At 49.3% G+C, this 27,652-nt stretch overlaps 1 protein-coding gene across 1 annotated transcript in view; it reads left to right on the forward strand.

Moving 5' to 3' along the window:
- The window catches only part of LOC134351192 (von Willebrand factor A domain-containing protein 7-like), a 45,179-nt gene extending 21,461 nt beyond the window's left edge, over nucleotides 1-23,718 (forward strand). The window contains 11 exon segments of the mRNA XM_063057301.1: nucleotides 231-400; nucleotides 1,846-1,958; nucleotides 4,335-4,451; nucleotides 4,916-5,092; nucleotides 6,422-6,557; nucleotides 6,930-7,082; nucleotides 7,885-7,977; nucleotides 10,403-10,671; nucleotides 11,454-11,587; nucleotides 13,730-13,883; nucleotides 18,815-23,718. Coding sequence (XP_062913371.1) covers nucleotides 231-400; nucleotides 1,846-1,958; nucleotides 4,335-4,451; nucleotides 4,916-5,092; nucleotides 6,422-6,557; nucleotides 6,930-7,082; nucleotides 7,885-7,977; nucleotides 10,403-10,671; nucleotides 11,454-11,587; nucleotides 13,730-13,883; nucleotides 18,815-19,207 — 1,909 coding nt within the window. The 3' untranslated portion in view covers nucleotides 19,208-23,718.
- Nucleotides 23,719-27,652: the final 3,934 nt, after the last annotated feature.

The following is a 27,652-nucleotide window of genomic DNA, read 5'->3' on the forward strand; positions in this document are numbered from 1 at the left end:
AGTGGTCACAGAGATGGAGATGGGTGTAGGTGCTGGAGGGAGGATTGTCACAGAGACAGGAACGGGTGCAGGGGACAGAGGGGTCACAGAGATGGCGATGGGTGTAGGGGCTGGAAGGAGGGTGGTCACAGAGACAGGAACGGGTGCAGGGGACAGAGAGGGGTCACAGAGATGGGGAGGAGTGTAGGGGTTGGCTATGGACCTGGGTGAATCTCCCCTGTTCCCTGCAGGTTCCTCTGCGTGGACCCTCCCTCCAGCATCTCTTTCGTCATTGACACCACAGGCAGCATGAGGGACAGCATCGACGCAGCCAAGCAGAGGACAATCGAAATCGTGCAGAAGACCCGGAATTCCCGATTCCAGCCCTCCTCCTACATCCTGGTACCATTCAACGATCCGGGTGAGTCCAGTGCAGTTCCACCTCCCACTGCTCACTGAGTGTGTTAATAGTCATAGTCATAGTCACACTTTATTGATCCTGGGGGAAATTGGTTTTCGTTACAGTTGCACCATAAATAATAAATAGTAATAAAACCATAAATAGTTTAATAGTAATATGTAAATTATGCCAGTAAATTATGAAATAAGTCCAGGACCAGCCTAATGGCTCAGTGTGTCTGACCCTCCAAGGGAGGAGTTGTAAAGTTTGATGGCCACAGGCAGGAATGACTTCCTATGACGCTCTGTGTTGCATCTCGGTGGAATGAGCCTCTGGCTGAATGTACTCCTGTGCCCAAACAGTGCATTATGTAGTGGATGGGAGACATTGTCCAAGATGGCATGCAACTTAGACAGCATCCTCTTTTCAGACACCACCGTGAGAGAGTCCAGATCCATCCCCACAGCATCACTGGCCTTACGAATGAGTTTGTTGATTCTGTTGGTGTCTGCTACCCTCAGCCTGCTGCCCCAGCACACAACAGCAAACATGATAGCACTGGCCACCACAGACTCGTAGAACATCCTCAGCATCGTCCGGCAGATGTTAAAGGACCTCAGTCTCCTCAGAAAATAGAGATGGCTCTGACCCTTCTTGTAGACAGCCTCAGTGTTCTTTGACCAGTCCAGTTTATTGTCAATTTGTATCCCCAGGTATCTGTAATCCTCCACCATGTCCACACTGACCCCCTGGATGGAAACAGGGGTCACCGGTACCTTAGCTCTCCTTGACCCCTAATGCCATAAGAATGGTAGAATCAGGCCATTCAGCCCATTTAGTCTCCTCCGTCATTCCATCATGGCTGATTTACTTTCCCTCTTCTCCCCACAACTCTTGACTAATCAAGAACCTACCAACAACCTCTGCTTTAAATCTACTCAATGATCTGATTTAAGGGAGGGATGAGGAACGTGCATGAAGAAGAGGGAGGGAGAGGCAAGAGTGGTAGTGAGGGTGAGGAGGTCAGACGATATGGTGAGGGTCAGTGAGGGAAGGGACAGGGAAGCTTCAGTGAGGGAAGGTGATGGGGAGGAGGGAATAGTAGCGAGGGGAGGAGGTAGTGAGGGTGGGTCCTTTGGGAAGGTGGGAGGAGAGGTGAAAGGTGGAGGGTTGATAGGAAGGTGCTGAGGGAAAAGGGGGGAAGAAGAACAAATGTGGAGGGTGTGAGGAGGAGGGTGTGAGGAGGAGAGTGTGAGTAGGAGGGGTTGAGTAGGAGGGGGTGAGGAAGGAGTGAGGAGGAGGGGGTCAGTAGGAGGAAATGAGGTGGGAATGAGGAGGAGGGGGTGGGGGGACTGGATGAAGAGGGAATGGGGACAACCCCCACACTCCTATCTGCATCCCACCACCCCCCCCCACCCCACCACTACCCCATCCTGTCACTGTCACTGATGCTCTCTGTTCCCCAGAGTTCGGGCCAGTATTTGAGACACGCGACCCCGATCAGTTCATTGCCCGTCTGCAGCTGTTAACGGCCGTGGGAGGGGGAGACGCCCCAGAAATGTCCCTGTCCGCTCTGCAGGTGTGTCCATGTGTGTGTCTGTGAGTGACTGTGATTGTCTATAGTGACTGTGAGTGTCTGTGTGTGACTGTGAGTGCCTATAGTGACTGTGAATGTCTGCGTCTGTGAGTGAAAGTGAGTGTCTGTGAGTGTCTGCGAGTATCTGTAGTGACTGTGAGTGTCTGTGAGTGTCTATAGTGACTGTGAGTGTCTGTGTGTCTGTGAGTGACTGTGAGTGTCTGTAGTGTCTGTGAATGTCTGTGAGTGTCTATAATGACTGTAAGTGACTGCGAGTGTCTATAGTGACTGTGAGTGTCTGTAGTGACTGCGAGTGTCTGTAGTGACTGCGAGTGTCTGTGAGTGTCTGTAGTGACTGTGAGTGTCTGTAGTGACTGTGAGTGTCTATAGTGACTGTGAGTGTCTGTAGTGACTGCGAGTGTCTGTGAGTGTCTGTAGTGACTGCGAGTGTCTGTAGTGACTGTGAGTGTCTGTAGTGACTGCGAGTGTCTGTGAGTGTCTGTAGTGACTGCGAGTGTCTGTAGTGACTGCGAGTGTCTGTAGTGACTGCGAGTGTCTGTGAGTGTCTGTAGTGACTGCGAGTGTCTGTAGTGACTGCGAGTGTCTGTGAGTGTCTGTAGTGACTGCGAGTGTCTGTGAGTGTCTGTAGTGACTGTGAGTGTCTATAGTGACTGTGAGTGTCTGTAGTGACTGCGAGTGTCTGTGAGTGTCTGTAGTGACTGCGAGTGTCTGTAGTGACTGTGAGTGTCTGTAGTGACTGCGAGTGTCTGTAGTGACTGCGAGTGTCTGTGAGTGTCTGTAGTGACTGCGAGTGTCTGTGAGTGTCTGTAGTGACTGCGAGTGTCTGTAGTGACTGTGAGTGTCTGTAGTGACTGTGAGTGTCTGTAGTGACTGCGAGTGTCTGTGAGTGTCTGTAGTGACTATGAGTGTCTGTAGTGACTGCGGGTGTCTGTAGTGTCTGTGAATGTCTGTGAGTGTCTATAATGACTGTAAGTGACTGCGAGTGTCTATAGTGACTGTGAGTGTCTGTAGTGACTGCGAGTGTCTGTAGTGACTGCGAGTGTCTGTGAGTGTCTGTAGTGACTGTGTGTCTATAATGACTGTGAGTGACTGCGAGTGTCTATAGTGACTGTGAGTGTCTGTGAGTGTCTGTAGTGACTGTGAGTGTCTGTGAGTGACTGTGAGTGTCTGTAGTGTCTGTGAATGTCTGTGAGTGTCTATAATGACTGTAAGTGACTGCGAGTGTCTATAGTGACTGCGAGTGTCTGTAGTGACTGTGAGTGTCTGTGAGTGTCTGTAGTGACTGTGAGTGTCTGTAGTGACTGCGAGTGTCTGTAGTGACTGCGAGTGTCTGTGAGTGTCTGTAGTGACTGTGTGTCTATAATGACTGTGAGTGACTGCGAGTGTCTATAGTGACTGTGAGTGTCTGTAGTGACTGTGAGTGTCTGTGAGTGTCTGTGAGTGACTGTGAGTGTCTGTAGTGTCTGTGAATGTCTGTGAGTGTCTATAATGACTGTAAGTGACTGCGAGTGTCTATAGTGACTGCGAGTGTCTGTAGTGACTGTGAGTGTCTGTGAGTGTCTGTAGTGACTGCGAGTGTCTGTAGTGACTGTGAGTGACTGTGAGTGTCTGTAGTGACTGCGAGTGTCTGTAGTGACTGCGAGTGTCTGTGAGTGTCTGTAGTGACTGCGAGTGTCTGTAGTGACTGTGAGTGTCTATAGTGACTGTGAGTGTCTGTAGTGACTGCGAGTGTCTGTGAGTGTCTGTAGTGACTGTGAGTGTCTGTAGTGACTGCGAGTGTCTGTGAGTGTCTGTAGTGACTGCGAGTGTCTGTAGTGACTGCGAGTGTCTGTGAGTGTCTGTAGTGACTGCGAGTGTCTGTGGGTGTCTGTAGTGACTGTGAGTGTCTGTGAGTCTCCATAGTGACTGTGAGTGACTGTGAGTATCTGTGGGTGTCAGTGAGTGTCTACGAGTGTCTCTAATGACTGTAAGTAACTGTGAGTGTCTGTGTCTGTGAGTGTCTATAGTGACTGTGAGTGTCTATAGTGTTTGTGAGTGTCTATAGTGACTGTGAGTGTCTCTAGCAACTGTGAGTGCCTGTAAGTGACTGTAAGTGACTGTGAGTGTCTGTGGGTGTCAGTGAGTGTCTGTGAGTGTCTGTGCGTGTCTATAGTGACTGTAAGTGTCTGTGAGTGTCTGTGATTGTCTGTGAGCGTCTATAGTGACTGTAAGTGTCTGAGTGCCTGTAAGTGTCTGATCCGGGGATCCGTACGTTTGGGATGTGGGGTTCAGTGTGTGTGATCATGGGGTCTACCTATGTGTGAGTTCACTTCCTGTTGTCCATGCCCTCTAATCCTTGACTTCTGCCCTCTCTTGCAGCTGGCCCTCACTCACTCGCTGCCTCTCTCCCACATCTACGTCTTCACCGATGCTCCAGCCAAAGATTTCCATCTGGCTCCCACCGTCCAGGCGCTGATCGAGCGCACCCAGTGTAAGGTAACCTTCTCTCTGCCAGAGAGCGCCGTCCTGCTCTCCCAGCCAATTGCATATCGGCACTGGCCATGGGGGCTGGGGTGAAGCTTCGCCCACCGTGCTCAACATGAGGAGATGGGGCCAGGGTGGGACGGGTGTGTTACTGGTGTGGGTTGATGAGTTACCAAATGCCTTTGATATGTAGTATCATGTCAATTCTACGATAGGACACTGCAGGTCATTCCCATGATGTCATACCGTGTTTCAATTGCATGATGTGGTACCATGTGCTGTGATCCTTTTGTATGTCCATGTATTGTATCAAGATTGAAGTTTATGTGTCAGCTGTACATAGACTGAAATGTATTCTCCGTGACATCGTGTGCAGAATGCACGGTATGGAAGCATGACCAATGTTCCCGCGATGATGTCACCTGCGTGTTGTGTGTTCTGACCCTCCAGAACTCACCCCTCACTTCTACCCCTAGGTTTACTTCCTCCTGACCAATGTCCTGTCCCGCAGACGGCGCAGCACTGAGTCCAATCCCGGGATCGCACTGTACCAAAGTCTGGCCCGGGACTCGGGGGGGTTGGCGGTGCAGGTGAGCAGGAACCAGATTATGGACCTGACCGCCATCGTCGAGGGATCCATCACGGGAGAGCTGGTAACCTAGTCCATTGAGTCCCTCTCAGTGACTCCCTACCTCAACCTCTCCTCATTCCTACATCCCTCCTCCCTCCTCCTCAACCCCTCCTCACCCCCTTCTTCGCTCTCCTCCCTCCTCACCTATTCTTCCTCACCCACTCCTCACACCTTTCTCCTCAACCCCTCCTCATTCCTACATCCCTCCTCCCTCCACCTCAACCCCTGCTCACCCCCTTCTTCACTCTCCTCCCTCATCCTCAGCCCTCCTCCTCACCTATTCCTACTCACTCACTCCTCACCCCATGCTCCTCAAACCCTCCTCTTCACTCCCTCCACATTTGTTCCTCTTCCACTCTTCCCTCACTGCCTTTCTATTCAATCCTCCACCACCTTTCACCCTCTCCTTCACCTCCTCCACTCCTTCCTATTCCCTCCTCCCCATCATTCATCCTTACTAAACCCTCCCTGTCCCTTCATTCACTAATCCTCAAAACTGTCCTCCTCACCCACACCACCTCCCTTACCTCTCTCTCCCTCTTCCTCTCCTCATTGTTATCCTCTTCCCTCCTTTAATCACAATCCCCTCTAGAGCCTCTCAGCCCACCTCTATCTCCCCAACCCTTCAGCCCCGTTCTTTCTTCACTTCCCTCTCCTCCCACTCTCTTTCACTCCCTGTCCCATTCCCCCTCCCCCTCCTCCCTATCCCACTCTGCCACCTTCACAGTGGAGGAGAGTGAAGCTGTTGCTGGGAATCATGGGGCAACAGGGAGAGATTGTCCCAGGGCACTATGAGCAGATCTGGAGATGAGACACAGAGGTCCCATCAAGATTCTTGGGATCAGGGGCTGACCCCGATCGACACTGATTTCCCAGGAATTGGGAAAACGGGAGACACCCCTGTCATGAAATCGAGCAGAATTGGCAGGTGGGTGGGAATATGTGGCTGGAGGACACAGAGAGCCCGGAACCAAAGTTGACAAAGTCCCGGTATAAGGAGTTGGAAATCCCTGATTGGGATTTTGTTACATAGCCGTGAGATTGAGAAAGGACGCAGGGTAGCTTTGGGATTCTTTCTTGGGGCACTCATTCCAAGGTGAATGGGTGGCAGTGTTGGTAATTAATGGGTATAGCAACTTGAGGGATTTCTAGCATAAACTGAAGGGCGGAGTGGCCTGGTTGTGATGGGATTGTTTCCCAGAAATGGAGTCACAGCAAAACTCTTCTTTCTGTTGCTCCCTACCTGAACAGGTTGGATTGGTCAGTTTGAGGTGGAGTGGAGGAGAGAGGGGTGGTTGAGAGGGACTGGGTCACAGGGCAAAGGTCGGGGTATCATGGTATCCTGTTTCAGGTCACCATCCTTCAGCGAGACGGAAACATGGATCACCTCACAAACATCTTCCCCTTCCACGTGAATGGAGCATTGAGGAACGTCACCATCTTCCTGTCTGGCAGTCCGGAAAACATCCACATCTCCAGTCCCAGAGGTAAGGAGAGACTCTAGCCCCTGCATCCCTCCACTCCCTGTCTCTGTGACCACCTTTGGCATCGACACCCCTCTCCATTTCTGTGTTCACCTTTTGCCTCTACACCCCTCTCTCTCTCAGGGTCTCCCTTCTTCAGCTCCTACAACTTCCCACCTCTGTGACCCCCTCCAACCCCTACACCCCTACCATTCACGATGACCTCCCTATTGGCCTCCCTACCCCACTACATCCCTCCACATCTCTGTGACCCCCTCTAACCCTTACACCCTTCTCCATCTCTGTGACCCTCCCTGAATGATCCTGTTCCAGTTATGAGTGACCCATCGTGCTGATGACTGACTGGCCTCGCTCTCCCTCCCTCCCTCTCCGCAGGTGTCCAGCAGCCTCACTCTAACTCCTCGGGGACACTGGCAACGATTGAGTGCCTGGGAGACCTCTGCATCATAACGCTGAACGCAGCGCCCGAGCTCGGCGAATGGAGCCTCACTGTACAGTCGGGGACCCCGTACACGGTGAAAGTGACAGGTGTCTGCACTCCACCCTGTCCGATCCGGTCGTCTCTCTTCTTCACTTCAGTGTCCTGATTTAACTCCATTTCCAGCCTCTCTCTCTCCTTCCTCTCACTCTCTCTGACCCTCTCTCTTTCACTTTTCTCCTTTCCATCTCTCCTTCTCCTGTTTCTCTGCTTTTCCAGATTCGCTCTGTCTGCTGAACCATTCCTTGTGTGTCCTCTCTCTCAGCCTCTCTCTCTCACACTCCTCCTTTCACCCCTTTCCCACTCATCCCCTCTGTCCCCACACCCTGTCTCCCTCACTCTCTCTCTCCCCCATCTCCCCCTCACCCTCGCCCTCCCTCTTTCTCACTTTCATTTCTCCCTTTCTGTTGCTCTGCTGCTCGTTATCCTGATCCTCTTTCTCTCCCTCCAACGGGGAGCGTCAGAGGGATGATAGTTTGCAAAGGAGACTGTAATGGGAGTATAATGGACTGCCATGTGACTGTAATGGGTGTAATGAGGAATGGTGAGTGTAATGAGGAATGTAATGTGGGTGTATAGAGGGACTCTAATGGGGAAATAACAAGTCACGTAACGGGGATATAACGGGGACAGTATGGGAGTTCATAAAGGGGTTATAATGTATCTGTTACAGGACCCATAATGGGGAGTGACTGGGAAAATAATGAGAGTTTAATATGTCCTGTAATTGGGATGTAAATAGGACAGTAATAGGAGTGAAACAGGGACTGTTATGAGATTACAATACCCGTTCTGACCGCCTGCTCCGAAAAAAAACAATATTTTAAATATTATACTATACTATACCCCCAGGACAGAGTGTCGTGGATTTCCTGTACGAGTTCGTGGAGGCTTTCGAGGGTCCCCACCCAGGGATGGTCACGGTGACTGGCCGACCATTGGCAGGTAACCAATAGCGCCATGCCGCGATCCCCCCTCCCACTCCACCCCACCCACACTCGTACTCCTCCCCTCCCTCACACATCCTATCGCCACACGCGGGTTCACTCTGACATACGGGGATGAGAGCCGTCATCAGCTGTTCTCCACCCTGGCCGTCTTCATCATCTCCTGAGAGAGGGAGAGAGAGAAGGGAAAGAAAGAGGAGGAGAGGTGGGAGTGGGAGGGGGAGAGGGAGTGGTGAGTAAGACAGGGAAAGATGGGGACAGGGAGGGTGAAAGAGAAGAGAGAGAAAGAGATTGGATGGGTGGAGAGAGAGATGGGGTGACAGGGAGAGAGAGATAGAAGAAAAGGTGTGGGGAGAGGGGGAGAGACAAGGAAGAGTGATGATAGAGACTCCCTGTCCTTTTATACCAGGGGTTCTTAACTTTTTTTATGCCGTGGAACCCTTTGCCAATCCGCTGAAGACCATGGACCCCTTCTCAGAATCATGTATTTCAATATATAAAATAAATACACAGAATTATGAAAGAAACCAATTTTATTGAAAAACAGTCATCAACATATATAAATCTCTAATCTGTGATATAGTAATATACTGTATGTGTCTCTATTAACACATTGGTGCGCGAGGTTATAGCAGTGTCATCGGCAAAGAGCAACTACAAACTCTCATGGACCACTTCTCAAAGGCATGCAAGGACTTCGGGCTTACCATCAGCCTAAAGAAGACAAATGTCCTTGCCCAGAACGTAGTGGAGACACCAGTCATTACCATCGACAATTACAATCTAGAAGTGGTCCACGAGTTCACATACTTAGGGTCGACCATTAGCGACAATCTCTCCCTCGATGCTGAAATCAATAGGCGTATCGGCAAAGCAGCATCGATCCTTGGTCAACTCTCCTCGCGGGTGTGGGAGAATCCGAAACTCGCTACAAAGACCAAGACTGCTGTGTACAATGCATGCGTTATCAGCACCCTCCTGTATGGTGGTGAGACTTAGACCATCTACTCCAAGCAGGAGAGGAAACTCAGTAGTTTTCACCTGCGCAGCCTTCGCCGCATCCTCGGCATCACCTGGAGAGACAAAGTCCCAAATTCTGAGGTTCTTTCCCGCGCTGGACTTCCCACAATGTTCACACTTGTAAGACAACACAGACTGCACTGGCTGGGCCACGTCTATCGTATGACAGATGGTAGACTGCCAAAGGACATACTCTATGGAGAACTAGCAACAGGCAAGACGAACGTTGGTAGACCCCAGCTTCGCTTCAAGGACCTCTGCAAGTGTGACGCGAAAGCCTTAAAAATCAACACAGAGTGCTGGGAGGATACAGCAGATGACCGCAAGAAATGGCGAGATACTCTTCAGCAATACCTAGAGCAAAGCGAAAGAGTGATCCTAGTCAGTTTGTGGAGCAGAGAGCACAGCGGACAGCAGACAACAATTCCACAATGCCCTACACATGCAGCAACTGTGGCAGAGCCTGCCGTTCCAGGGTCGGCCGCAATAGCTACAGTCAACACAGTTCGACAAACCAGTGACTACCAGAGGAGCATTACCCATGGTCGACCACGACCGACGGAGGCCACACACACACACACACACATTAACACTTTAAATACAGGAGTATACATTTTCACATACAGGAGTATACACTTAAAAAGACACTATTTTAAATATTATACTCTACAGACAGGAAGACTATGATCGTATTTGATCTACTGTAATTTCAGTGAGAGGTTAGTGAATATAACAACGTAAATTTTTCCCATCCGAGTTGACAGACCCCCTGGAGTCTGTCCAGGAACCCCGGAGGGTCCATGAACCCCACATTAAGAACCCCAGTTTTAAACTCACCAGGACTCCAAATGCCATTCATGGGAAAGTTCATGATGCCCGTGTGTAACTCTTCAAACAGGACGTGAATGAAAAAGAGTTTCAGAAGTTCACCAGACATCCGATAAGCCAGGGTCTGTGCTGGTCAGGAGTCACCCTGGTCATGGAGATGAGGCTGGAACTCAGTGTCAGACACAGTTCCAGGGACTGAGCACTGGCTTGGACCGAGACAGAGTGTCACAGTGGGCAGAGACACTGTCTGCCCATCTCCAGAGACCCGGGCTCTCTGGTACTGTGTGTATGTGTGAGACCCATCCCTCGGTGATAGTCTGTGTGTGTGTATGGGGCAGAGTTAATCAACGACTGTGAATTCCGCCCCCCTCCCCGAGTGTGAGGGTGAGGGGTACAACCGAGGGGGGAGGAGTTGACAGGAAACTGGTGTTATGAAACACGATTAAACATAAATGAGCAGTTAATGGTTAGCAGGGATCGGTTGTGCCAAAGGGTCTGTGGTCGTGCGGGGCGTCTAAGCTGAAGGGAACTGGTGTCAATGGGTGTTTAATTATCCTCTCTGGCCCTTGGTCCAGGTGAACCAGCCACACTCAAGGTCACAATGACGGGATTAGAGAACTACCCATCCCACCAGCCCAAGAACATCTCCCTGCTGGACTTCCAGGGGAGGACGCTCAGTAAGGAGGCCCTGACTCCAACCTCAGAGACCAGCATTTTCCTGGTCGAGTTCATGAGCTTTCCATCTCAAGAGTTCTTGGTGCTGCTCCAAGGAACAGAGGAGAGCGGCAGGATCTTCCAAAGACAGAGTCCATCTGTTACCTCCATCAGCAGTACCAAACTCACGGTGAGATCAACCACAGGGTGAGGATCCCTTCACACCGAGCTATCACACACTTCCAGGGTCAGGCACTGAATGAACCTCCCATCACACACTCCCAGGCTCAGACACAGAGTGAATCTCCCTCCACACCATCCCATCACACACTCCCGGGGTCAGACACAGAGTGAATCTCCCTCCACACCATCCCATCACCACACTCCCGGGGTCATACACAGAGTGAATCTCCCTCCACACTGTCCCATCACACACTCCCGGGGTCAGACACAGAGTGAAGCTCCCTCCACTCTGTCCCACCACACACTCCCGGGGTCAGACACAGAGTGAAGCTCCGTCCACACCGTCCCATCACACACTCCCGGGGTCAGACACAGACTGATGCTCCCTCCATACCTTCCCATCACACACTCCCAGGGTGAGAAACAGAGTGAACTCCCTCCACACAGTCCCATCACACACTCTCGTGGTCAGACACAGAGTGAAGCTCCCTCCACACAGTCCCATCACACACTCCCAGGCTCAGACACAGAGTGAAATTCCTCTACTGTTTCCCTTCACACACTCCCGGGGTCAGACACAGACTGATGCTCTCTCCGCACCATCCCATCACACACTCCCAGGGTGAGAAACTGAGTGAAGCTTCCTTCACACCGTCCAATCACACACTCAGACACAGGGTTAAGATCTCTCTACAATGAGCTTGCTCTGATTGGTGATTGATTATTGATTTTTGATCAATGTTGGTAATTGGTTATTGATTTATGATGTTTCTTCCTCTGGTGTCTCAGGTCATGTTCGATCCCAGCTTTATCGCAGGTGAAAACATTACCATCCACTTCAACATTACCAATGCTGGGCCGGGATCTGTGTACAATATCTCTCTGACTGACGATCAAAATGTCACAAGTGGAAACCCTCTGAGGTGGGAATGCAAATCACCTCCATTACCTGCCCCCCCCCACATTGTCATGTCTGTGAGCGAGCGCCACACTGAAGGAGGGTGGAGATGAGTGAGTGCCTTGGTTAGGAGGGAGTACCGCTCTGTGGGAGGGGCACTGAGAAGGGCAGACGGTGCTGTGAGGTGGGGTGGTGCGGGAAGGAGAGATCACTCTGGGTGGTGAGGATGGGGTTCTGTGTGAGTAACAGAGGAAAAGTTAGTGGGAAGGTAAAGGATTGGAAAGCATTTATATACCAACAGAAGGCAATTGAAAAGCAATTTGGGAAAAAAGATGTAATATGAAGGAAAGCTAGCCAATAATATAAAAGATGATACCAAAAGTTTTTCCAGACATATAAAGAGTGAAAGAGACAAGAGTGGGTATCAGACTATTGGAGAATGACACTGGAGAGGTAGTAAATGGGGACAAAGAAATGGCAGATGAACTGATTTAAGTATTTTGTATCAGTTTTCACTGCGGAAGACACTAGCAGTATGATAGAAGTTCCAAGGGTTCAGGGGGAGAAGTGAACGTTGTTGTTATTACTGAGTAGAAGGTGCTTGGGAAACTGAAAGGTCTGAAGGTAGATAAGTCACTTGGACCAGATGGTGTACACCCCATGATTCTGAAAGAGGTATCTGAAGAGATTGAGGAGTCATTGTAATGATCTTTTAAGAAACACTTGATTTTGGAATGGTTCTGGAGGACTAGAAAATTGGAAATGTCAATAGGCCAGTTAGTCTGACCTCAGTTGTTGGGAAGATGTTGGAGTCAATTGCAAGAATGTGGTTTAGGGATACTGAGAGTTAGGCCAAAGTCAGCAGGGTTTCCTGAAGGGAAAATATTGCCTGACAAATCTGTTGGAATTCTTTGGGGATGATATGAAAGTAGGTGGAGGGGCAGGGAGTGTTGAGGAAGCCGGGATTCTGTAGAAGTAGTTAGGCAGATTAGGAGAATGGACAAAGAAGTGGCAAATGGAATAGATTGTTGGGAAGTGTATGGTCATGTGCTTTGGTAGAAGGAATAAAGGCGTAGACTATTTTCTAAACAGGGAGCAAATTCATAAATCAGAGGTGCAAAGGGACTTGGTAATCCCTGTGCAGGATTCCCTAAAGGTTAAGTCAGTGGTGAGAAAGGCAAATGCAATGTTGGCATTCATTTTGAGAGATGCAAATATAAAAACAAGGATGTAATTCTGAGGCTTTATAAAGCATTGATCAGACTACACTTGGGGTATTGTGAGCTGTTTTGAGTGCCTTTTCTAAGGAAATATGTGCTGGCATCGGAGGTAGTCCAGATGAAATTCACAAGATTGATCCAGGAAATGAAATGGTTAATGTATGCAGAGCGTTTGATGAATCAACTAGAGTTTATAAGAATGAGGAGGGATCTCATTGAACCCTATTGAATATTGAAAGTCCTAGACAGAGTGCACGTGGAGAGGATGTTTCCTGTAGTGGGGGAGTCCGGAACCTGAGGGCACAGTCTCAGAATACAGAGATGAGGAAGGATTTCTTTAGCCAGAAGGTGGTGAACATTTGGAATTCATTTCCACAGGTGACTGTGGAGGCAAAGTCTTTGAGTATGTTTAATACGGAGGTTAATAGGTTCCTGATTATTAAGGGTATCAAAGGGTATGTGGAGAAGGCTGGAGAGTGCGGTTGAGAAGGATAATAAATCAGCCACTTTGGAATTGTGGAGCAGTCTCAATAGTCTGAATGGCAGAATTCTGCTCCCATGTCTTGTGGCCTTATAGGGGGGTGAGGGTGGTGAGTAGGGAGTGCTGTGGGAGGGGGCAGTGAGGCGGGAGCACTGTGGGAGGGGTATTGTGGGGGGAGAGCTTTGGGAATGGTGCTGAGGAGGGAGCGCTGTGGGAATAGCAGTGAGGAGGGACGCTGTGGGATTAGCGGTGAGGAGTGATGCTGTGGGAATAGTGGTGAGGAGGGAGCACTGTGCTGTGAGAGGGGCAGTGAGGTGGGGCACCACACTGTGCGTGGGGTGCATGTGACTGTCCCATGAAATCTCATCCCCATGGGCTTGGGAACTGTTGTGTCCGCGGTTGCTTGGATCTGGAATTATGGAGGACATTGAAGACGCAGAGGTGATGGAACTTCATTCCCCTGTAGACTGTACGTCGGAAAGAACCAGTCTGCGGAGGGTAACCTGACCACTCCCACCCCCACTGACGTGGAAGCAGGAACCCTGGTCACAGTGACGCTCGAGGCCCAGTCCGACATCGACTTCACCTATGCTGTCCTCCAGCTGATGGTCACCGAGCGGGTATGTCCCAGGGTGAAGGGATTTCCACCGCACCAGCGCCCTCATCACACCAGTGAGGGGATTTGAGGGATGTAAATGAAGGTGCTGACACCAAATACGCCAAAGTGGGAGGGAGAGCGCGGGAGGGAGGAATAAAGAGGAGTACAAAAAGAGTAGGAGAGGGACCGTCTGAGCACAGGAGAAATGTCCTCCTGACGCAGGGGCATCCTCCAGACACAGGGTGGTCCTCCAGACACAGGGAGGTTCCCCAGACATGGGGAGGTCCTCCAGACACAGGGAGGTTCCCCAGACATGGGGAGGTCCTCCAGATGCAGGGTGGTCCTCCAGACATGGGGAGGTCCTCCAGACACAGGGTGGTCCTCCAGACATGGGGAGATCCCCCAGATGCGGGGAGGTTCTTCAGCTGGGGGAACGGCCCCGAGACAACACCCAAAGCATCTGAGGGATTGGGAAAGATTTGAATCAATGAATTCTCCCCCACCCCCACCCCCATCTCTGTCTCCCATTCATTCTCCCCCTCATAGACACACACCTACTCTCCATCTATTCTTCCTGTGACTCCTCCTCCCATCTATCTCTCTTCCTCTCTCTCTCTCGTATCTGTCCCATCTTTTTTGTACCCCTCTTCCTCTCACCCTCCCTCCTCTCTCCCTCTGTTCTCCCCCTCTTGTCCTCTCCATGTCCCTCTCCCACTCCCTTTGTACCTCTCTTTGCCTCACCCTCCTTCCTTTCTCACTGTCACTCTCGCACTCTCTGTATCCCTCTTTATCACCCTCCCTCTCTCTATCACTCTCGCACTCTCTTTGTACTCCTCTCCATCTCTCCCCCCTCTCTCTCCCTCTCTCCATCTCTCTTTGTTGTCCTCCCGTGCTCTTTGTACTCCTCTCTCCCTCATTCTCTCCCTTTTTCTCTCTGTCCCGCACACTCTATTTGTATCCCTCTTTATCACTCCCTCCCTCTCTCTCACACTCACTCACTGTACCCCTCTTTATCACTCCCTCTCTCTCTCTCTCACCTACTCACTGTACCCCTCTTTATCACTCCCTCCCTCTCTCTCTCACTCACTCACTGTACCCCTCTTTATCATTCCCTCCCCCTCTCTCTCTCACCCACTCACTGTACCCCTCTTTATCATTCCCTCCCTCTCTCTCTCTCACCCACTCACTGTACCCCTCTTTATCATTCCCTCCCTCTCTCTCTCTCACCCACTCACTGTACCCCTCTTTATCATTCCCTCCCTCTCTCTCTCTCACCCACTCACTGTACCCCTCTTTATCACTCCCTCTCTCTCTCACCCACTCACTGTACCCCTCTTTATCACTCCCTCCCTCTCTCTCACCCACTCGCTGTACCCCTCTTTATCACTCCCTCCCTCTCTCTCTCACCCACTCGCTGTACCCCTCTTTATCACTCCCTCCCTCTCTCTCACCCACTCGCTGTACCCCTCTTTATCATTCCCTCCATCCCTCTGATGCTCTCCCACTCTTTGTATCACTCTTTTTCACCCCTTCCTCTCTCTCCCTCCCCCTCTCTCTGTCCCTCTCACACTCTTTTTATCCCTCTTCATCCCTCCCTTTCATTGTCTCCGATTCTTGATCTCCTTTTTTTCCCATTTTACCCATCCTCTCTCCTTTCCCCACCCTATTTGTGCCTCACCCTCTTTCTCTTCCTCTCCCCCTTCCTCACCTCTCCCATTTTCTCCTTAATTATCTCCCTTATCCTCTCTCCCTCTGCACCCTTCCTCTCTCCCAATCTTTTCTCTCTCTCTCCCTCTCTGTCGTCCTGTCGCATTTGCTCCATCCCCTGCTCTCACTATCATTCTATCTCTCTATCTATGTCAACCTTTCACCAGGGATGGTCAGCGAGAAGAGAGCTCTGCTCTGCGGGAGTGGAGTTGAGTGGAACATATTGGGAGTGGCATTGGGGAAGAACATTTTGGGAGTGGTGTTGGGGAGGAACATATTGGGAGTGGTGTTGGGGAGGAACATTTTGGGAGTGGTGTTGGGGAGGAACATTTTGGGGGTGGTGTCGGGGAGGAACATTATGGGAGTGGCGGCGGGGAGGAACATTTTGGGAGTGGTGTCGGGGAGGAACATATTGGGAGTGGTGTCGGGGAGGAACATTATGGGAGTGGTGTCGGGGAGGAACATTATGGGAGTGGTGTCAGGGAGGAACATTATGGGAGTGGCGTTGGGGAGGAACATTTTGGGGGTGGTGTCGGGGAGGAACATATTGGGAGTGGTGTTGGGGAGGAACATATTGGGAGTGGTGTCGGGGAGGAACGTTATGGGAGTGGTGTTGGGGAGGAACATTTTGGGGGTGGTGTTGGGGAGGAACATTTTGGGGGTGGTGTCGGGGAGGAACATATTGGGAGTGGTGTCGGGGAGGAACATTTTGGGGGTGGTGTTGGGGAGGAACATTATGGGAGTGGTGTCGGGGAGGAACATTTTGGGGGTGGTGTCGGGGAGGAACATTTTGGGAGTGGTGTGGGGGAGGAACATTTTGGGAGTGGTGTCGGGGAGGAACTTTTTGGGAGTGGTGTTGGGGAGGAACATTTTGGGGGTGGTGTTGGGGAGGAACATTTTGGGGGTGGTGTCGGGGAGGAACATTTTGGGAGTGGTGTCGGGGAGGAACATATTGGGAGTGGTGTCGGGGAGGAACATTTTGGGAGTGGCGGCGGGGAGGAACATTATGGGAGTGGTGTCGGGGAGGAACATTATGGGAGTGGTGTCGGGGAGGAACATTTTGGGAGTGGCGGCGGGGAGGAACATTTTGGGGGTGGTGTTGGGGAGGAACATTTTGGGGGTGGTGTTGGGGAGGAACATTTTGGGGGTGGTGTCGGGGAGGAACATATTGGGAGTGGTGTCGGGGAGGAACATTTTGGGAGTGGTGTCGGGGAGGAACATTTTGGGGGTGGTGTAGGGGAGGAACATTTTGGGAGTGGTGTCGGGGAGGAACATTTTGGGAGTGGCGGCGGGGAGGAAAATTTTGGGGGTGGTGTTGGGGAGGAACATTTTGGGGGTGGTGTTGGGGAGGAACATTTTGGGATGGTGTTGGGGAGGAACATTTTGGGGGTGGTGTCAGGGAGGAACATTATGGGAGTGGTGTCGGGGAGGAACATATTGGGAGTGGTGTCGGGGAGGAACATTATGGGAGTGGTGTCGGGGAGGAACATTATGGGAGTGGCGTCGGGGAGGAACATTTTGGGGGTGGTGTCGGGGAGGAACATATTGGGAGTGGTGTCGGGGAGGAACATATTGGGAGTGGTGTCGGGGAGGAACGTTATGGGAGTGGTGTCGGGGAGGAACATTTTGGGGGTGGTGTTGGGGAGGAACATTTTGGGGGTGGTGTCGGGGAGGAACATATTGGGAGTGGTGTCGGGGAGGAACATTTTGGGGGTGGTGTTGGGGAGGAACATTATGGGAGTGGTGTCGGGGAGGAACATTTTGGGGGTGGTGTCGGGGAGGAACATTTTGGGAGTGGTGTCGGGGAGGAACATTATGGGAGTGGTGTCGGGGAGGAACATATTGGGAGTGGTGTTGGGGAGGAACATTTTGGGGGTGGTGTGGGGGAGGAACATTTTGGGGGTGGTGTCGGGGAGGAACATTTTGGGAGTGGTGTCGGGGAGGAACATATTGGGAGTGGTGTCGGGGAGGAACATTTTGGGAGTGGCGGCGGGGAGGAACATTATGGGAGTGGTGTCGGGGAGGAACATTATGGGAGTGGTGTCGGGGAGGAACATTTTGGGAGTGGCGGCGGGGAGGAACATTTTGGGGGTGGTGTTGGGGAGGAACATTTTGGGGGTGGTGTTGGGGAGGAACATTTTGGGGGTGGTGTCGGGGAGGAACATATTGGGAGTGGTGTCGGGGAGGAACATTTTGGGAGTGGTGTCGGGGAGGAACATTTTGGGGGTGGTGTTGGGGAGGAACATTTTGGGAGTGGTGTCGGGGAGGAACATTTTGGGAGTGGCGGCGGGGAGGAAAATTTTGGGGGTGGTGTTGGGGAGGAACATTTTGGGGGTGGTGTTGGGGAGGAACATTTTGGGATGGTGTTGGGGAGGAACATTTTGGGGGTGGTGTCAGGGAGGAACATTATGGGAGTGGTGTCGGGGAGGAACATTTTGGGAGTGGTGTTGGGGAGGAACATTTTGGGAGTGGCGTCGGGGAGGAACATTTTGGGAGTGGCGGCGGGGAGGAACATTTTGGGAGTGGTGTCGGGGAGGAACATTATGGGAGTGGTGTCGGGGAGGAACATTTTGGGGGTGGTGTCGGGGAGGAACATTTTGGGAGTGGCGGCGGGGAGGAACATTTTGGGGGTGGTGTTGGGGAGGAACATTTTGGGGGTGGTGTCAGGGAGGAACATTTTGGGAGTGGCGGCGGGGAGGAACATTTTGGGGGTGGTGTCGGGGGGGAACATTTTGGGAGTGGTGTCGGGGAGGAACATTATGGGAGTGGTGTTGGGGAGGAACATTTTGGGAGTGGTGTTGGGGAGGAACATTTTGGGGGTGGTGTCAGGGAGGAACATTATGGGAGTGGCGTCGGGGAGGAACATTTTGGGAGTGGCGGCGGGGAGGAACATTTTGGGGGTGGTGTTGGGGAGGAACATTTTGGGAGTGGTGTCGGGGAGGAACATATTGGGAGTGGTGTCAGGGAGGAACATTTTGGGGGTGGTGTCGGGGAGGAACATTTTGGGAGTGGTGTCGGGGAGGAACATTATGGGAGTGGTGTCGGGGAGGAACATTTTGGGGGTGGTGTCGGGGAGGAACATTATGGGAGTGGCGGCAGGGAAGATTATTTTGGGAGTGGTGGTGGGGAGGAACAGTTTGGGAGGGGTGATATGGAGAGCGCACTACGGGAAGGGTGGTGACACGTGCCATGTGCTCACTGAACGTACTCCACATTCCCTTACTAATCCTGACTCTGAACCCACAGAATGTGGATGTCGACCCTCCTACCTGCCGGACCACTGCACTGACCGGCCACTGTCCTGCAAAGAAGGAGCAGGAGGTGGACTGCGCTGAGCAGACCTGGGGCCTCCAGGCTGAGTTCTCTGAGCGAGGACCTGCCTGGGCCAGTGTCCGGGCTCGCCATGATAATGGGAACCTGACCATCGAGCAGGAGCAGGAAGGGGAGTTCCGCCTGACGCTGGTGGAGTACAACTCCACCTGCTGTCACCCCTCCATCACCCTCCTCGGGGTGGACGCCTCTGGCAATGTGGGCAGCTGCTTCATCGAGGCCCGGAGTCGGGCCGGGCCCTCCACCATCTCCGGAGGGGCCGCTGCTCTCCTCAGCCTCTCTATCCTTGCCACTTCTCTGCTGCTCTGAATGTAGGATCTGCCCAACCTGCTCCCTGGGCACTCCATGTGGACACCCCCTCCCCCACCAGATGCATCCCTCACTCAAAAGATCAGTGAAAAATTCCCTCTCCCACACCTTCCAGAGGTCACAGTTGTTCAGCTGGGTAAGGCCGAGCAGACTCAATGGGCTGAATGGCCTAATACTGCTCCTGTTTCTTAACGAAACAGATGCTGCACATTTGATGCCATATCCCTCTACACTTCCGATCTGTGCATCTGTCCAATTTCATAGAGCCCTACACAACAGAAATAGGCCCTTTGGCCCATCTGGTCCATGCTGACTGAGATTCTCATCCGTCTAGACCCATTTGCCCATGTTTGGCCCTTATCCCTCTGAATTTCTCCTATCCATGTACCAGTCCAAGTGTCACAGAGTCACAAAGCCTGGAGACAGACCTTTTGGCCCATCTGCTCCATACTGACTGAGATTTGCATTTAAGCCAGTCCCATCCCTCCAGACCTTTCCTTTCCATGTATCTGTCCAAGTGTCTTCTATATATTGTTAATGTCCCTATGTCTGGCAGCTTATTCAATGCACCCACATTCTCTGCATGGAAATGTTTGCACATCAGGTCCCCTTTAAATTGTTCCCCTCTCACCTTAAATCTGTGCCCTCTCATTTTAGACTTTCTTACCCTAGGGAAAAGATCGTGACCATCCTCTTTGTATCTGCCCCTCATGGTCTTATCAAACTCTATAAGGTCACCTCTCGGCCTCCTTCACTCCAGGGAAAACAGTCCCAGCCTGTTCAGCCGCTCCTTATAACTCAAGTCTCCAGTCCCAGTAGCACCCTTAGGAATCTTTCCTGCGCCCTCCCCAGCTTAATGACATCCTTCCTATAGTTGGGTGGCCAGAACTGCACACAGTACTCCAAGTATGGTTCACCAATCTCCTGTACAGCTGATAAACATAAGAAATTCTGCAGTTGCTGGAAAACCAAAGCAAACACACAAAATGCTGGACCCTTCTCCAGGACCAGAGGAAAGGAGGAAGATGTCAGAGTAAAAAAGAGGGGGAAGGAGAAGGAGGATAACTAGAAGGTGATAAGTGAAGAGCTGGAGAGGATGGAATCTGACAGGGGAAGAGAGTGAGGAAAAGGGGTCCAAGGGGATAGTGACAGGCAGGTGAGAAGAGGTAACGTGCCAGAGTGTGGAATAGGTTGGAGGCTACCCAGATGGAATCCAAGGTGCTACTCCTCCACCCCGAGGGTGGCTTCACTGTGGCACAAGAGGCGGTCGTGGACCGACATGGTTGAAATGGAAATGGGAATTGGAATTAAAATGCTCGGCTACTGGGAAGCTCTGCATTTGGCAGATGGTCTAGAGGTGCTTGATGAAACAGCCCCCCAAGTTACAGCAGGTCTCACCAGAGAAGAGAGGGCTGCATCGTTAGTACTGGATATGATAGATGACCCCAGCAGATATGCAGGTGAATTGTTGTGGCATGCCAACTCCTGTACTCAGAGCCCTGACTGGTGAAGGCTTGTGTGCCAAATGTCTCCTTCACCATCCTGTCTACCCTTCTAGGCAACCATATATCTATACCCCTAGGTCCTGCTGCTCTACACCATTCTCTGATATATTATTGTTAACCGTGTACGTTCAGTGCTAATTTAACTCCCCAAAATGCGGCACCTCACACTTGTCCACGATAAGTGGTTGAATCACCCCCTTACTCCCCTCAAGTCCCTTCATTTGCGTATGAATGAACCTTAACTCCATTCATTAACTGCCAGCAAAGGTTGAACACCCTTTCTAGCTCTGAAAATAGAGCACGGATTTGAACTCCTGGCTGTGGTTGAAAATGCTTGACAACTTTACTTCAGTGCATTAACTTTATTTTTGTGTTCTGAATTCTCAGTACGTAGTTTGTTATTGAAGTCAGGAGTCCAAAATAAAACTCCTCTTTTCCAAAATTCCCTGAAGTTGCTGCGTTTAGCCTTAAGCAGGAGCTCTCCAAGTGCATTGGCAGTCAATTGGACAACATTTGCTGCGTTTTGCCTGTAAAATAACCTTTTCTCATCCATGTACCTGGCCAAGAATCTGCTAGTTTCATTAATTAAAAAAAACTCTTTGTTCAATTTTTTCAATATGTTTCTTCTAACCTCACTAATTCTCAGTGGATGGTTCCACCTTATCTGTCAAGAATTCTGTCTAACCACCTCTCTGGCCCTGAAAATATAATGTCACGTCTCTGATAATTATTGATCTTGGGAGATGAGATGAAACATTTATATATTTTCATCGTCTAGGTCGAGTCATAGAGATACAAAGCAAAAAATAGGCCCTTTGACCCATCTGGTCAATGCTGAACAAATCACCCCCACAGTCCCGTTTGCCCATGTTTGGCTCAAAACCCTAAACTAAACATCTGCCTATCTGCTGGCTTTATTAATAAAAAACAACAAACTCTTTCAATAAGGTTCTTCTTACCTCCCTCGTTCCATTAGTGAGACAGTATCCTTCTTGAAAGTCCAATTGGACTTTATCATCAGATTCATAAGTCCATTTGTGCAAAGGTGCAATGAAAAACTTACTTGTTGCAACATCACAGCAACACAGAATCACAGACACAACATTCACAAGAAAAAAATTAAAATTTATTGTAAACTATCTATAATTATACAAGGAGGAACACAGCTAGGACAATAACGCAAATTTGACTGATGGAAGCTGAGAGAAAATGGCATGGCCCGGATGGTGCTGTCTTTGATTCTGGACATTGCCGTCCTCAGGCAGTACTTGCTGTAGACACTACCGGTGGTGGGAGGGATGTGACCATGATGAAAATACTGGGCTGAGTCCACTGCTCTCTGCAGCTTCCTACTTACCCGAGCATTCGAATTGCCGTACCAGACCATGATGTAACCAGTCAGAATACTTTCAACAGTACATCAGTAGCAGTTTGTTAGTGTTAGGTGACTAGTTAAACCTCTTTAACCTTGTAGGGAGATGCAAGGAGATGTTGTGGCCCAGATGGCGGGGATCTTGAATGTCTTTCACTATGTATTGCATTGTGTACGCTGTTTGATATTGGATTCAAAACTCCTCAACAATACCAAACAAAGCAATCAAAGGATTGGGCTTAAAGCTAACTTTGAAAAGTGCAGAAAAAGTTTGAAATACATCTTTCCAGAATTTTTCAAGGCTCAGACATGTCCAAAACATATGAATTAGTGTGGCCACTCCATTAGTACATCTATCACAGTAAGGGGAAATATCTGCGTAGAAACGGGAAAGCTTGTCTTTAGACGTATGAACTCTATGTACCACTTTGAATTGTGATAAAGAATGACGAGCACACAATGATGAAGAATTAATCAATTTTAAAATAATCTTCCAGCTCTCATCAGATATGAAAATCTGTAAATCCTTTTCCCAATCTCCTTTAATTTTATCTAAAGAGGCCTTTTTCAGTCCCAACAGTAGACCATAAATGTAAAATATTGAACCGTTATCAAAGGGTATCAGATTTAAAGTTGTATCTATTATATTCTTATCTGGACTTGTAGGAAATATAAGTAATTGAGATCTTAAAATATCTCTAATCAGTAGGTATTGAAAAAAGTGAGTGTTGGTAAGGTGAAATTTCATTGAAAGTTGCACAAAAGGAGAGTCCCTCCATCAAACAAATCCTGAAATCATTTAATACCCAACCTATCTCATTCTTTACAAGATAAGTCAATTAAAGATGGTTTAAAAAAACAGTGAGAAAATATGGGACTTGAAAGGGAGAATCTCAATAAACCAAAATGTTTTCTAAACTGTAACCAAATCCTCAATGTATGTTTAACCACCACATTGTCAATCAGTTTATTTAAAGATAAAGGAAGTGAGGATCCAAGTAAAGAAATAATGGAAAAATTTATAACAGAGTTGACTCCCAGAGAAACCCATGTAGGGCAATTCTCATGGTTAATGTAATATATCCAGAACGTAATATTATGTATATTAACTGCCCAATAATATAATGTAAAATTGGGTAAGGCAAGTCCTCCACTCTGTTTGGTTAAGCCCAATCCTTTGACTGCCTTGTTTGAGATTGTTGAGGATGGTGCTACAAAACTGAAGCCATCTAATTTGCGGGTATTGGCCTTTATGTCTCTTATGGTCAGGAGGGCGATCTTGTTCAAGTGGAAGGAGGCCGCCCTGCCCACTCATGTTCAATGGCTATCTGATGTTATGTTGTGCCTTGATCTAGAGAAGATTCATTGTTCGATTTCTGATTCTAAACATGACTTTCTAATGTTATGGGGACCCTTTCTGATGTATTTTCACAATCTTTGAACTGTTATTAAAGTATGGATCTGAGCCATTATTACTATAATATTAGATGGTAAGGTATTCTTCTTTTTGCTTCTTTTTTTTAACCAACCAGCTCATTTTGGTAGTGGCGGTAGATTTCTTTTAATAAAATACAATTATTTTATTCAATTTCATTTCATAATTCAATCTTTTTTTATACATGATTGATTTGGCATATGGGATACTGTGATTATATTACTGTGATTTAAATGTAATGTAATTCATATTATTTACTTGTATCCTTATGAATTTTGTATTTGTATTCATGTAATTTATATAATATCAATAAAAATATTGAAAATGAATTCAAAACTCCAAATTAAATTCCTGTTTTCCAAGTCAAATCCTTGAATTTGCTGTTTGATTTTTCTCGGTGATTATTCCAATCTGGGAGATCTACTATTTTTGTTCTTTTTTTTGTCATGCACACCTTTTACTTTGACATTGTTAAGTTAGTTAAAGATGCATGATGTGGGCAAAGTTAACAATACAATGATACAGCAATACATATATCTTCTGATCATTCACAAAATGCTGGAGGAACTCAGCAGGTCAGGCAGTATCTATGGAAGAAAGTACAGTCGATGTTTTGGGCTGAGTCCCTTTGGCAGGACTGGAGAAAAAAGATGAGTAGAATTTAAAGGTGTGGGGAGGGGAGAGAAACACCAGACGATAGGTGAAATCTGGAGGGGGGGCTGTGAAGTAAAGAGCTGAGAAGTTGATTGGTGAAACAGATATCGGGCTGGAGAAGGGGGAGTCTGATAGGAGAGGACAGAAAGCCATGGAAGAAAAAAAGTGGGGAAGGAGCATCAGAGGGAGGCGATGGGCAGGTATGGAGATAAGGTGAGAGAGGGAAGAGATAAAGGGGAATGGTGAAGGGGTAGGATCATTACCAGAAGTTCGAGAAATTGGTGTTCATGCCATCAGGTTCGAGGCTACCCAGATGGAATATAAGATGTTGTTCCTCCAACTTGAGTGTGGCCTCATCGCAACAGTAGAGGAGGCCACAGATTGACATATTGGAATGGGAATGGGAAGTGGAATTTAAATTGATGGCCACTGGGAAATCTCGCTTCTTCTGGCGGATGGAGCATAGATGCTTAGCGGAGTGGTCTTCCAATCTACGTTGGGTCTCACCGCTATATAGGAGGCCACACCGGGAGCACCAGACACAGTATGTGATCCCAACAGACTCACAGGTGAAGTGTCGCCTCACCTGGAAGGACTGTTTGGGGCCCTGAATGGTAGGGAGGAAGTGTAGTGACAGGTGTAGCATTTGTTTTGCTTGAGAGGATAAGTGCCAGGAGGGAGATCAGTAGGGAGAGATGAATGGACAAGAGAGTCGTGTAGGGTGCCATCTCTGCTGAAAATATAAACTGGGGGGAGGACAGTAGGGAAAAATGTGCTTAGTGGTGGGATCCCGTTGGGAGACAGCAGAAGTTCTAGAGAATTAGGTGTTGGACATGGAGGCTGGTGGGGTGGTAGGTGAGGACAAGAGGAACCCTATCCCTGGTAGGGTGGCAGGAGGATGGAGTAAGAGAAGGCATGCATGAAATAGAAGAGATGCAGTCGAGGTCAGTATTGATGTTGAAGGATGGGAAGCCCCTTTCTTTGAATAAAGAAAGGAGCTCCCGGTGTAGCCTCCTGCAAATCCGTGAGACCAGACGTAGATTGCGAGACCGTTTTGCCAAGCATCTACACTTCATCCATCAAAAGAACGGGATTTCCCAGTGGCCACCCATATTAATTCCACTTCCCATTCCCATTACGATAAGTCAGTCCATGGCCTTCTCTCGTATCACAATGAGGCCACACTCAGGTTAGAGGAACAATACGTCTGGGTAGCCTCCAACCTGATGGCATGAACATCAATTTCTCAAACTTACCATAATTACCTCCCCCCCCCTCACCATTCTTCATCCCCTTTTACTTCTCTCACCTTATCTCTTTGCTTGCCCATCCTCTCCCTCTGGTGTTCCTTCCCCCTTTTCTTTTTTCCATGGCCTTCTGTATCGGACTCCCCTTCTCTTGCCCTGTATCTTTTGCACCAATCAACTTCTCAGCTCTTCACTTCATCCCCACCCCTCCCAGTTTCACTTGTCACTCTGTGTTTCTTTTTCCCCTCCCACACCTTTTAAATTGGCTCTTTAATTTTTCCCCCAGTCCTGCCGAAGGGTCTCGGCCTGAAATGTCGACTGTACCTCTTCCTAGAGATGCTGCCTGGTCTGCTGCGTTCACCAGCAACTTTTACGCGTGTTGCAGTTCAGAAATCTGATGGCGGAGAGGAAGCGGTTCCTGAATTGTTGAGCATGGATCTTCAGGCTCCTGTACCTCCCCTCTGATGGTAATAATGAGAAGATGGGGTTGGTTGTCCATCCTATCTCATGAAGTCAGGAAAGCCTGTGCAGGAGATTTTTTTCAAGAGGAAAAGCAATTGCACTGGGGCAGTTCCATCTTAACTTTGGAAACCAGGGTCCAGTAATACAAGTGTGATCACAAACTGGGGTCTTCCTAGTTGCAATGGATGACCATGACTTCTTCTGCACCTTCTCATGCCCTTTGCTCTCTCTGAGGCGCTGCAGAACTGCCATCCCGGCTGTTAGATCTCACCGTATATCTCATCGTCCCAGTCCGCCAGAGCTGACTTCACATGCAAGGACAGGTATACACCAGGTGTATGAGGTGCACAGGGAGGGGCTTGTTGAGTCCATTCTGGGGCAGCTCACTCACCTTTGGCCTCCATCAGACACTCAGCTCTCAGCTGTGGTTCTGAGTAGCTGTTTGCATGTGATAGCAGCCACACCCTGGTGCACCACTGCGACAGACAGGCTAATCCAGGTGAGGGTAGCTGGCAGGCTTCAGAACCTGGTGAGGTCACTCACACTTCATGTGTAAATACACACTTACACATTCACACTTGCAGACTCACATTTACAGTATCCCTCACACACAAACGTGTGCAGGACTCCAGGGCTACTCACAAACCAAAGCAAACACACAACTATAAGTGTTTAGCATGACACTATTACAGATTCTTCTTCCCCATCAGGTGCAAGCTTTACATTGCGACAACTTCGGCTCTCCACAATTATATTTCTATATTTATCAACCAACGTTGTAATTGCCAAAATCAGCTCAGAATTCAAATCAACCACTGAAGTACCCCTTAAACCTTTCAAATCAACTTTTCCCTCGTTTTGCCGAAAGAAGAACAACCTGCAAAGCAGAAATACCCACAGCATAGCAGTAGAAATCTTAACAGGGGATTACAGGTGCCTCTCTGTAGAAGCTCGAATGTAGACGACATCAGTGGGAGAAGATAACGATTCTTAATGGTAATGTTATTGAGAACTCAATAGTCAATACAGAGATGAAGGCCAATGTCTATCTTGGAATTAAAGAAGAAACCAGCACTGGCTGCTGAGGTGGAAGGGTGAATGAAGCTAATCTTCAGAGCGCAAACACGAGGAAATCTGCAGATGCTGGAATTTCAAGCAATACACATAAAGATTGCTGGTGAACGCAGCAGGCCAGACAGCATCTGTAGAAAAAGGTACAGTCGACGTTTCGGGCCGAGACCCTTCGTCAGAACTAACTGAAAGAAGAGATAGTAAGAGACAATTTTTATGTGTGTTGCTGATCTTCAGAGCCATCGTTTCTGGGGTAAACGGAGAATACAACCGACCCCTAGGGGGAACAGTAGCAGGGAGAAGTTCAATGGCACAGTCTGAGTGTAAACTCAGTAGCTCACTCCTTACCAAATACCTCTCTCAGATCAGGATATTCAAGGGTCACACGCACAAGGTCCAACGAGTCATTAACATTGATTGAGGGACTTACTGCTGCAGCAGTTTCTTGGTGCACCATAGCCACTGGGGACGCAGGAGAGGCGCAGGACTCCAACGAGGAAGAGATACAGTGGCCCAAGAGAACTGTGGGTCACGAAGCCACAGCCAGGGATAGCCAGTGATCAGAGGGCCTTGGGGAGGACTCGAGGAGATATAGAGAAATTGTTTTGTGGTGGTCGGCCCCACGGTCAAATGAAGTGGCTTTGTTTGGTATTTGATTACTCCAGAGCCGATGGGCTTGCCATTTAAAGATAGAATCTT

This window comes from Mobula hypostoma, chromosome 8 (genome assembly GCF_963921235.1).
Source record: "Mobula hypostoma chromosome 8, sMobHyp1.1, whole genome shotgun sequence".
Taxonomy (NCBI): domain Eukaryota; kingdom Metazoa; phylum Chordata; class Chondrichthyes; order Myliobatiformes; family Myliobatidae; genus Mobula; species Mobula hypostoma.